The following is a 12,534-nucleotide window of genomic DNA, read 5'->3' on the forward strand; positions in this document are numbered from 1 at the left end:
GAAAAGAAAATGTCTTGTTATGTGCAGCTGAGTGGAAAAATTTGCTCCAGCCTGGTGACCTTCACAACTGAGAAGCTTGTTGTCCAAGTAAAGGTCAGATGGAAACCAGAGGTTTAAGAATTTATACTAGCAAAAATTTGACAGAAGAGGATGAAGACGGAACAAATTAAAAATATAAAAACTGTTTTGATTATTACAGCATCGGCCTGATGAAGCAAAAGCCTGTCTAAATGTAATTCTTCAGACAATTTACCCCGGTTACTTTCTCTGAGAAAAGAAAATGTATGATTTATTTTGACCTAATTTATCAGTCAGCCTCTTATAAACAACTCGTTCTTTAAGCAAAGCATTTCTTTGGAGGGATTACTGTCAGAACTGTGTGGTTTAGCGCTTATTGAGTGTTTTGTTGTGTTTTTTTCTCCCAGCTGGGAACCAACAATCCTGCTGTCGTCGTCATAGCAACGGTGGAACTCTACAAGTTTAACCTTTATTTAAAACTTCTTTCACGGACAGAAACGACCCAGGATTTTTTTTATGCCCAATCGTTTGTCAGACTGGAATTGAATACACTGAGATATATAGTGTTTTTTTATATGTACATAAAAAAAGAAACATTAAGAAGGAATACAACAAAAATCTTAAACTTTTGGAGTGAATATTTTCAAATTTTGCCACAAGACGAGCACAAAATAGCAAATTTTATTGGGATTGTTCTTGGCAGAACAATGTATAATCCCAAAGATTACAGCAGCATAAAATAATAACACAAGGTCTGAACATCTCACAGAGAGATGGTTTCATCCTTTGAAAATGAAAAGATGGTGGCACAACTGCAAAACTACCAACACATCCTTGGTAGTCCTAAACGGACAGAGAAGAAAGTAGGAGATTCTTGGCAACTCTGGAGGAAACCGCAGAGATTCACAGTTTAGGTGCAGAAATCTGTTGTCATGACAACTATCAGTTATGCACTTCACCGATACTGCCTGATATGGTCAGAAATAATTGAGAGTATTTGTGCAAAATGATGAAGAATAAAAATGTAGAAAGGATGTCACTTGGTTCTACCATGTATTCTATTACCAAGATTCACTGAATCAACCTGTTGTAATGTTAGTTTCAAACAATGCTACATTTGTTATAGTCCAACACTATGTGAGTTTTATTTGTTTTTATGTGCTTCATTTCTGTTTTTACAAACAAAAACTGGATTGGGACAGAAGAGAAAGAGCGTTTGTGTTAGAGAAATAGGCTGTGGAAGGTGAACTGAAGTAAACAAAATAACAAAAAATAATAATAAAAAAAAGAACCATGTCTCATCATCTTTCATCTTCTTGTGTGACAGACTTGCTGGTCTGTCACATAAAATCCCAAAAACATTTAGCGAAGTTTACAACATGCTAATATGTAAAGACGTTCAAGGGAAAGGAATACTTTTGCACTGTTTTCCTCTGTGCTGCTTCTTCTTAGAAAAACAAAATCAGTGTAAATGTCTCCAGGAAGTTATCTACAAACACAAGACAGGAAGTGACCTCTATAACAATAACAGCTGTGCCAGGCGTCAGTGTGTGCCGTCTGCTACAACAGTCACGTCTGCAGACTGTGGTTCCTTACATGAGGCCTGGTCTCCGTTGGTCTTGGAGGCAATTTCGTTCTTGACCCGTCGCTCCTTGGTTCCCGTCACCTCCTCCATTTTGCGGATCTCGGTCATGCAGAGCTTGGAGTTGTAGTGGAAAAACATGCGGCCCTGCAGGATGGTCAGCTTGTGTTTGGACCAGTCCCAGAGCTGCCGCAGGTTCTGGTTATCCAGGGCGTAAAATGAATAATTCCTGGAAAAGAGTGCATGGACTCACAGTGAGCACTGAAAGCTATTTCTGACTGCAGAGCTTTAAATAAGAAACATCCACCACAATTTCTGGATTAAACTTAGTTTTTTTTTGTTTTTTGAGAGGTCAAACCAAAAGCACAAAAAAAGACATTCTGAAAAGGCCAGACTGTCTGTTTTTAACTCATAATTACAGGAAGAGGCTCTGAAATAGTTAAGGACAAGGGAGGATTACCCGATTTCCTGTTCTTCTCCGCGAATGAGGCGAAGTTTGCGGAAAAATGAGAGGGATACGAGAGCGTAGGAACGTCGAACTGTGAGGTAACCAGTGATCTCCTCCAGCTGGCCCAGGCTGGCCTCCAGCTCAGCTGCAATGTTGTCTAGAAAAAACAAAAACAAAAAAAACCCCATTGAAACAAATCCTAAAGCCATAAAAGTGAGTTTTTTGTGGCACTAGAGACAATTATTCAACAGGAGCTGGACATAAAGAGAAGGGGAAGAACAACACATTTATTTTATCATCAACTGTTTCTTTAATATTCTATTTCCATGTTTTGTTTTCTAGCTGCTTGACTGGATGCTCTTGACGTAGCCTCTTTGTTTTGGACAAAGTCAGCAAGCCTTTGTTTTGTCCTGCAGCGCTGACGGGTCACACGCTGTTATGTGACACTACCAAACGGACCGCAGGTACTCACTTCCTCCCCGCAGGTTGATGACCAGGCTCCCATTGAGGACGGTGCAGCCCCTCAAGGCCTGGGCGGCAGTGACAGAGTCCACCGTCTTCAGACCCATGCATACTTTGGGACAGGGTCCTGCGCAGGGCGTGCAGTTGAGTCTAACAAGATAACAAAAAATAAAAATCAAATAAAGAAGTTTAGAAAATATCTAAGAACAGAAGTGTATGCTAATCCTAGTACCTCTTTTAATAGTTCACCAACTAGTAGCTTGTTTACACGATAGCGCAAAGTGAGAATGTTTTTGACTCAGCAAAATACGCCCATTATTTATACCTGACTATAAAGATAACTAGAGTAAGTCTGTTGCAATAAAACTAAAATACTTTAAGATAGACTTTAAAATTGTGTTGTTAGTTTATAAATCACTGAACCGATCAGCACCACAATGCATGAAAGATCTGCTGTTGTCATAGCAACCTTGCAGACCTCTCAGGTATTTTGGTTCTGGTTCTGGTTCTGGTCTGCTCGGCATCCCCAGAATCAGGACCAAACACAGAGAAGCAGCATTCAGCTTCTATACACCACAAATCTGGAACAAACTTCCAGAAAACTGCAAAACAGCCGAAACACTGACTTCCTTTGAGTCAAGATTTATTTATAGTGGCTTTAGTACCATAATTAATGAAACATTAACCAACATTTTTGATTTGTAATCACAACACTTGGAAAAATATGTTTCAAACATTGATTTTTGTGTTTTTATGAAAAGCACTTGTTGCTGAAATGTGCTATAGTTACAAACTTGATTGATTGATTAATTACTCAATTTATCACCTTAAAAGGAGCTTGATAATTCTGATGATTAATAATTTTTTAGAAGGGGGCAATTTTGTTTAAAGAGACAACATAATCCATTTTATGTTTGGTTTTGGTTGTGTGTGGTTTTCCTTTTTTTTAAATATCTTGTTTTTTGTTGTGTTTTATTTTGGATATCTAAAATACCTTCCAGTTCTAGTGTTAGATGCTATGGACAAAATTTTTGTTTATTGGTCTTTAAAAGAACAAATCTGCATTACTATACCAACATGAATATATCACTACCAAACAGTAATGTTATTATTTATAACAATAATTACTGGGACAGTTTATCATTTGCTTTATGCTTTGTTTGATGGAGTTTCCACATGTTGGTTCAACTTCAGACTTTTACAGGTTTACTTTTCATTAATCCATTTTTATACAATATTAGGAATACATAAAAAGATGTAAATAATTGAGTCTCCTTTTGAACAATAAAATAAACATGTTATTGCCTAAAATGCAATAACAGCATTTCTTTAATGAATGCTTCATCATTTGTAGTAAAAGATGAATCTGCATCAGCGTGAAAAACTCTTTCCGCCCGACTTATCAATAAAGTGTAGGATTGATCTGTTGACAATGTTTTGGATTAACCAATTAATATTTGGACAGCAAAATGTGCTTGATAGGAGATTTGTTTTTTTGTTGTTTTTTTTCAGAATTTGAAATGGGTGAAGCTAGAAGTAGTAAAAAAAAGATTTTTACTTGAAAATGGTCAAAAACACTGGATTCAGTTCAATTTAAAAAAAAAAAATCTAATTAAAAAAAAACCTTATTTGTCCCAAAGGGAAATTAATGTGGCTGAAGATTGATAAAATATTGGTAAATGGTTAATGCAACATGTCTACAAAGCAAAAGTTGTTGCAACAATGAAAGTGAGCAGCAGCTGATCTGCGACACGCCGCGAGCCGTAGCGATGTTGTAACAGTAGATCAGATTAACAAACAGTTTCCAACAGCAAAACAAGCAGCTCATGTGACGAAATTCTTAAAAAAACGCCAGGCGCCTCGAGGGGAAATAAGCGTTTCTATCTTCCACATAGCAAGCTCTGAGCATCGTTTATTTACTTAGTGCATAACTTCACTGAACTGTCTTGACCCTTTTTTGCTTTTTTCCTTACTCTCTGGTGCCACATCTGCACTTTTACTGACTGCGGGGAGAGCACCGCTCGTCCTAACAGCAAGCCAAAAAGGGGAACAGAGACAGTCACAGTGCGAAAAGCCGAGGCTATGAGTCCAAATGGGTTCACTACAGGTCGACAGTAGCCTGGAGGTTCAGATGTGCAGGCTTTGTTGATTCATTTCCCTGGCAAAGCGAGAGCAAATCTGCCCAGAGCGGTTACCTATGCTCGATTTTGAGTGGTTTTATTCTGGAGACAGCAAAAAATCTATAGCTTATCTCCAAAAACTGGCAAAAATAAACTAAACAAACACTTTAGTTTGATATCTTATCATTAAAAGAGGCTTTACCCAACATATATTTATGGGTTAATATAAAATTTTTTATCCAAAGATTAGCTTTATGCTTCAAAAGCTCAAAGCTGAAAAGAATGAGCATCTTTTCTGTCTGAAGAAAGGCTGCACTGGTGCTCCATCTGCTCTCAGCTGTTTGTCAGGTGTGAATAAGCGCCGTGTGACTTTTTAGACGTGAAGGTGCACACTGTTCAAATGGGAGATTATGTACCCTGCAAATCCTCTGTGGATTAATAAAGGTTAAACACACATAACGTCACAAACAACCAGAGCACAACGGCTTTTCCTCGTCACAGCTCTGAGCGACGGCCTGTCTGGACTTCGCCGCTGCAATCAGCTCATTAACAAACCTTTCTAACTCCTGCAGAGAGCCAGACGACCAAACTAAGACTGTAGTCAGAGTAAATGGACAGCAATCCCTCAGCGCCTGTCACGTTCTGCTGGTGTCAAAACATTCATGATTTACAGAATTAACACTGATTTTCTTTTAGGTCAAAATTTCAGATTTTCCCAGATTCTGATTTCAGGAATTCTGATGTCAATAATTGTTTTGGGATTTTTGGTATAAATAAAATTAAATAGTAATTTATGACAGATTTATGAACATAGTAATGGATGGATGGATGGATGATGGATGGATGGATGATGGATGGATGGATGGATGGATGGATGGATGGATGGATGGATAGATGGATGGATGGATGGATGGATGGATGGATGGATGATGGATGGATGGGTGGGTGGGTGGGTGGGTGGATGGATGGATGGATCTTATGAACAATACCACAGAATAAAGTTTTATAAGTTTTAAAAGTTTCCCATATTTATTACCACCAGGTGAATCCTTAAATCAAACTTCTTCATTTTCCTCTCAGGTAGAAACTCTAGTTTTCAGCCGCTGACAAACTGGCTCTCACAACAGAAATAAAACCCCCAAACATGTCAGCGTGACTCCTCACTGCAATGCGAGGACAAACGTCTAAACATAACAGGCTACAAACGACTGATCCAGTGAAAGCAGCCTTCACGTCTCAGTAGCTGCATTTGCATACCACTCGATCTCTGCAGTGCAGACACCTGCAGACCAGAGAGCGACACCAAAATGAGAAACACTGAGTCAGAAACGCAGATGTGCCACCCTTCCTGCACTGCTGCAGCACTCTGACCTCACTGTTGGTTTCTGTGTGCAAAAACAAACAAGGTGATGCCAGCGATGTGGGGACTTTCAGGTCCTTCTGTTACAAACATGAAGCAGGAGTTTATAGTTTATATTAACAGAATAAACAACGTTTTCAATTCCAAAACCCTTTTAGCTGCTAAATTACTGAATAAATAGACACTAAGTTCAACAACAAAGATACTTATTGTTTTTCTGTTATTCAACCATCAAATTTGTAAAAATTAGTCTTTCAAGTGTTTCAGGAACCCCTGATCCTCTTTGAGAAAATAATTATCTAGAAATGTAAACTGTGGATGCTAATTATGCTAAGCATTTAGATGCTATTTTAGGCTTAAGTAGTTTCGTTGACAAACAAATTTTTTTCCACAATTTTCACACAGAAATAGTATTTTCCAACATTTCATCAAATTGTGTTTTGAAGCAAAAATGAAGCCCTGTTGGGGGAAGAAACGTGGATTTGTCGTTCATCACTGCTGTTTGCAGACGTCACTTGTGCGTCAGATTGACAGATGTACCAGAAACACATTATATAGAGGTTCCAGTTCAGGACTTTTCTATGTAAAACTTTGTATTTACAAATAAATAAAAATCTATTAAACTAATCGTAACTATCTCTTTAAGAGTTCTGGCCCTACTTAATATAAATTTTACCATAAACTGATTCAAGACTTTTAAGGAACTTTAAGCTTTAATAAGATTTTTAAAATTCCTTTTGAGGTGTTTTTCTGCTCTTTCTAAAAATGGAAAATTAAATATTAAACATGAAAGTGATATGAGCTCAGTGTGGGAGTCGGAGGTGAGCCTTGTTTTCTACAGCAGAGCACAAAAGGAGCAGTTTTCAAAATAAAAGCATGATGGCTTTGTTTCAGTTTGATGATACATTTTTTTTTCATCCTAAAACCAACAAATGGAGAGATCTCTGTTACTAAAAGAGAGGAGAGGATCCGTTTCCACGCTGACCGCTGACCCTCAGATCAGTCCGCAGCGTTGACACTGGTGCACTCACGCTATTGGCTGTGTAATTTTGCGTCATCAAGGTCAAAGTTCAAGAAATTTCTAACAACACTGTGCAGACTTCACTGATTTGGGGGTGGATCGACGCCAAGCGTAGTCAGAACGCTGTGTGGCGCAAACAACACAAACGAATGAGTTTCAATGTTTCTTTCTTCCATCTTTCCTTTCCTACCTTCTCTTGTTATCTCTTATTTTCCCTTGTAGTTTTGCACCCTTCTGTTCCTTTTGTCTTTCTTTCCAGATTTCTTTTGGCATCTTTGTTTTTGTTTTTCAGTCTTTCATTCAACCATTTTCTTGTCATCCAGCCTTGTTTTACACTCAAACCTATTCCTGTCTTTTCTGGATTTTCATGTTTCATTGTTTTTCCAATTTCCTTTCTTTTGCTGTTTTTCTATTTGTCGTTTTCTTTACTCACGTTTATTTTTCATTCCATCTTCTCTTTTGTTCTCTGCACTGTTCTTGCAGTTAAAATACAGTTAAAACAATCTTTCAAAAAATATAAATATGGGAAATACAAATTACAGTACTCTTCTCAACCTGATAATCTTTGGTTTTCTTTTTCAATGGTTCCATCTGTGATTTTCTTGCCATCTTTACTTTTTTTGCTTCATTCTTTCTTGACTTTCATCCATCTTTCATTAAATTTTTTAAATTCTTTTCCTTATTTCTTTTCTTCCTCTTTTGTTCTCTGGTTCACCCTTTCAGTTAATAAAGCTGTGAAAATATTAGTGAAATATTATTAAATATTTGCTGCCTTTTAAAAAAATAAAAGGCAGCAAATTTCTAATCATCCTATCATTTTCTTGTCATCTTTTCTTGTTTTGCAATTTCTTCTTCTTTTTTTCTATCCTTGACTTTTATCCATCTTTCATTGCATCTTCTCAAACTTTTTTCCAATTTTCTTTCATTTTTTTCCTTCTATTTTCCTTTAATCTCTTCTTTTGCTCCCTTCTTCATTCTTTCCCCTTCCATATTTAATTGATATATTTTGAATTTTTTTGCCCCACTTCTATTCTTTTCGATTGCACATCAAAAACAAGTGGTGTAAAAAAGAAAAAGCACACATTTTGACTTAAAACAACAGAGTTACGGAGCATAGATACAAAATAAAATCTATTCTAAAGCAGCATACAACGCACACTTCACTGATTAAACATCTTTCCTGCAGGCCATCAAGCAGCCATCAGACCGTTTCGAGTGTCCACTTACGTGGAGGAGTTGCCTATCGAGTAGCCAGAGGGACACTCCGGGATGCAGGCACCGTTGTGGATGACGTATTCGTAGCAGTCAGAGCTCTTTTCCTGCTTGCACCTGTTGTGCAGATCCTGGCAGAAGGCGAGGGAGACGCAGCGCCAGCCCTTGTAGGTGAAGTAGTTTTCTGGGCAGCGCTCCACACAGCTGTCCTCGTGCAGGAGGCCACGGCAGGCCACGCAGTGCCTGGGCGAATTGGGCCTCAGGCAGCCGCCCAGACACTGGTAGTGGCAGCAGTCGTCGTCCTTGGTGCAGGCTCGGTGTGTGCAGTTAATAGGACACACTGCGTGGAGAGGGAAGAAACATTCAGTTTAGACGGAGCAGGTCAAGGGGAGATTTTAGATCTTGCAGGCCATAAATGTGAATGTGTTATTTTTTTTGTTTAAACGACAATCATAGAAATGTTACACAGTGAGATCTTTCTTTCAACAGGAGAGAAATCTCTCACACAGCATAAGGCAGAGGATCATCTGTCACGTGGCAACAAGCGTACCAGTGGTGGACCCCAGACAGCAGGGGTCCACCACTGGTCATTAAAGAAGCACATACTTATCCAGAACACTGGTGGTCAGTCAGAACAAACTGCAAACAGTATTTAAAGCAGAGGTATCCAAAGTGACCCAGGGACAAATTGTGGCTCTCAGAGTCAGGCTGGGCGACAGACAGTACAAGTACTCCATAATTTATAAGCTACAAGAAGTTTGTAGGTTATAATATAATTACACAGCAATCATAGCCCAGCAAACATAAATAATGCTCTTGAGAAACATTCCCATTTGTAATCACATAAATAAATGACATTTGTTTCACTAAACTGCACACACCAACTGTATTTTATCAAATTTTCACATTTATTGAGAATTGTTGATGCTTTTGTTGAACAAACAGTTTTGGCGTAGCTAGAGGCCACAAACCTTTAAGAAACTTCATCCTACTTTGCAGATGATTTCTTCTACAAATCTGGAGATAATCAGGCCTGAGTGTGGCTAACAAGACTGATCCAAAAACAATGTGGGTAATTTCAGTGAATATATGATTTATTAGAATTAGAATTATCTGGTCACATGCTGTCAGGTTGGTTGTGATTGTCTTCTTCCTCCTTATAGATGAAATCCTGACATAATGACTGTTTTTGTGTCTTTGCTTGATTTAAAAATTTGTTTGAAGATCTGAAAAACTTAAATGTGACAAAAAAAATCATCTGCTTTTATTTCAGATATTTAAGGCCTAAAATTAGGAGTTTTGAGATTTTCCAAATTTTTAAGATCTTATAAATCAGTTAATTGAATGATGAATTAAAATAAAAAATTTCCATTAACATGATTTATAGTTTTTCATCTTTTCTCTCTTTCTACTAATCCATAGATGATAAAAGTCTTCAATCTGATGTATTGGTCTCACAAGCCCTTTTTTGAAGGACAATTTTGTGTACAGAGTCTTCATAATTCATTTTATTCGTTGTTTCTGTAGTTTTATTGATCTATTTTGTATATTTAAAATGTCTTCCAGATCCAGTGTTAAATGTTTGAATTTGAATTTAAAGTTAATTGATCTTTATCGTTTATCGCAATAACTTCTGGGACAATTTATTGTCCAGCAAAACGTGTGACAGACCAATTTGTTATCACTAATTCACACTAGGGTTGTTGCAATTAACAATAAATTAATTAATGTATGCTAAATTAAAACAAGCTCAGTAACTTTCATTTGTGTGATTTATTGTTTTTCTTTTCTCTTTTCTTGGTAGAAACAATTCTACCAAAGCTGCATTTTTTTTGAAGGACAATTTTGTTAACAGAAACTTAATATTTTATTTTATTTGTTGATTCTGTTTATTTAGTTTATATTTTTAAAATGTCTTCAAGTTCCAGTGTTAAATGTTCATCAGAATTTAAAGTTTATTGATGTTTGAGAATCTGTTCTTGTGTTTTTATGCCATTACCATTGTACCACTTGAAAATTGTCTCAAAAAAACTATATTATCATTTATCGCAAAAAATTCTGGGACAATTTATGGTCCAGAAAAATTTGTTACCATGACAAGAAAAATTAACATTGTTTTTTGGTCAATTTAAATGATCTTATGCATTTGGTTTCTTTGCTGGAAATATAACAGAAATCTCAAACTGTATTGGCCTTTATTGCTTTAAAGCTTGACTTTGCACAGAATGAAACTCTACTGTTGCTAAACCTTCAGGCCGCGCTGATTTGCAGGTGGGTTTAGCCGCCAGCGACTGAATGTAGGTGAGGACAAATTGTGCGAGCGTAGATGAAGGATTCACCGACTAACTTGAACGCTGGAGATTAACCTCTCGTCCATCAAAGCCAGATTAAATCCGTTAGCCAGCATGTGTTTGTGCGCGTGTGTGTGTGTGTGTGTGGAGGGGCCGCCAGTCATTGAGGTCAGAGACGGACAACAGGTCAAACCATACATACAGGTGTCTTTGAGACAATAAAAGTGTAAGAAACTAATTTTATGTTTTTAAAAAAGTGGTGTCAGCAGACAGTAGGGACGTGTCATAAACAGACTCATCATTTGTCCATTAGAAGAAGAAAACAACGCAGTGTCCTTGTCCACTGTCTGAGGGGAGCATGAAGAGCTGCAGGAATGTGTGTGTGTGTGTGGGTGTGTGTGTGTGTGTGTGGAGAGCAGCAGAAAGAGGAGAATGGCAACATGAGAGGGCGGCGAAGGGGGGAACAGTGGGGCGACGCGGCTGTAAAAACAAATGATATAACCACTGTTCATTTTTCAGTCATCTTCACACAAGTTGAAGCTTTTATTTCCCTTCCTATTTGTTTGGAAAGCTGCTCTTAAAGCTATCCCCACATGCATATTTGCACACAAACATGTGGAGCGCAGCAGAGACTCCTGATCCTCGGCCAGCGCTCCACGCCGCAGCACAGACCCAGCAGCAGATCCACCCTCAGTCTTAGCCAATGTGTTGACTAGCTGCTGCAGCCAGCCATTCAACTGGCCTCTCCCATCTCCAAGGAAGACGGCTACAAACGTTAACTCTCTCTATTCCTTCAGAGCGAGAGAGGGAGAAGCTGTGAACGGAAAATCTGCCACGAGAGTCGCACAGAAACAAGCCGGCGCTGAATGAAAGCAAGTCTCGCTGCCTTCACTGCGCTGCACTCATTGACCGAGTTTAGGTCTCTATTTACTATGCATGGCTGACGTAAACAAAAGAAAGCTCCTGTTGAGAAGAACAGAGCGTTCTACAATAATGGGGTCACGCTCATGTCAAAACAATTATGGTTTGTTATTATGAGGCCGAGCAGCTCCATGCCTCAGTACATTAATCATCTCTCCTCTCATCCATGACTTTAGGAGATTCTTATGGACTCAAATATAATATTTTCAATCGTATGAACATTTAAAATCAAGTTTATTGGCTTGGATGGTGGGGGTTTTTGGTTCTGAATTTGTGCATTTACTATTTAGTGGATTAGAGATGACTCCCTAATTTAATCTAGACAATCTTTTCATTAAAATAAAAAGTAGATTTTACATTCAGTAAACATGACTTAGCTCAGAAACTAAGGCATGTTTATTCATGTTCTAGTTAATTAGAACATGAATATCAACATTTGTGTGGCATAATGGTTCAGTTTTATTCATTAGATTTATTTTAAGAGCAGTTTTAGTTTGTGTGCACCATAGACTTATAGCCAGAAATTCTGCAATAAAATGTTAAATGTATTTTTTTGTTACTTTTATGCCATTATAAAAAGAAATACCACAAAATATTGTGCATAATGGCAATAAAGATTTTCTACTGCTTATTGGAAAGGGTCAAAATAATTTTCAACATCCCATTTTTAATCAAATTAAAAATAAAAAAATAATTAAAATTGTTTAAAGTACTTTGCCATTTTCTTGATATTATTTTTGAGCCAAAACAAACTTTTTAGTTCATTGGAAATAATTTTAAAACTAAATCTACAAGTGTTAGGAATAATTTTGGACTTAAGTGAATAGCACAATTTAATACATGCCTTATTCCAAGACCATTCAATGCTAAAGATTTTAAAATGTTCCTTTTTTAACTTTTCATAAGGCTAAAATTGTTTCAAAGCATCTTTGTTTATAGTAAAAACATCCAGTTCATTTTTGAGTACTTTTAGATGTTGAACTAGAATCAAATTATTAAAAAGGAAACAGTGAAATATCCTTTTAGCTTTTAGCTCTGCCCCTTTTTTCAGTAATCCCAGCAGCATGATCTGAAAGCACGCATACCCTCTGATCGCAGC

At 37.4% G+C, this 12,534-nt stretch overlaps 1 protein-coding gene across 1 annotated transcript in view; it reads right to left on the minus strand.

Annotated features, from left to right (window-relative positions):
* insr (insulin receptor) overlaps positions 1–12,534 on the minus strand; it is a 60,352-nt gene that overhangs the window by 19,262 nt on the left and 28,556 nt on the right. Inside the window, exons 3-6 of the mRNA XM_023335857.1 lie at positions 8,239–8,563; positions 2,521–2,660; positions 2,061–2,205; positions 1,615–1,829 (exon numbers count right to left, since the gene is read on the minus strand). Of these exons, the coding sequence (XP_023191625.1) occupies positions 1,615–1,829; positions 2,061–2,205; positions 2,521–2,660; positions 8,239–8,563 (825 nt within the window). The remainder of the gene's footprint in view (positions 1–1,614; positions 1,830–2,060; positions 2,206–2,520; positions 2,661–8,238; positions 8,564–12,534) is intronic.

Source organism: Xiphophorus maculatus, chromosome 6 (assembly GCF_002775205.1).
Source record: "Xiphophorus maculatus strain JP 163 A chromosome 6, X_maculatus-5.0-male, whole genome shotgun sequence".
In the NCBI taxonomy this organism is placed as follows: Eukaryota; Metazoa; Chordata; class Actinopteri; order Cyprinodontiformes; family Poeciliidae; genus Xiphophorus; species Xiphophorus maculatus.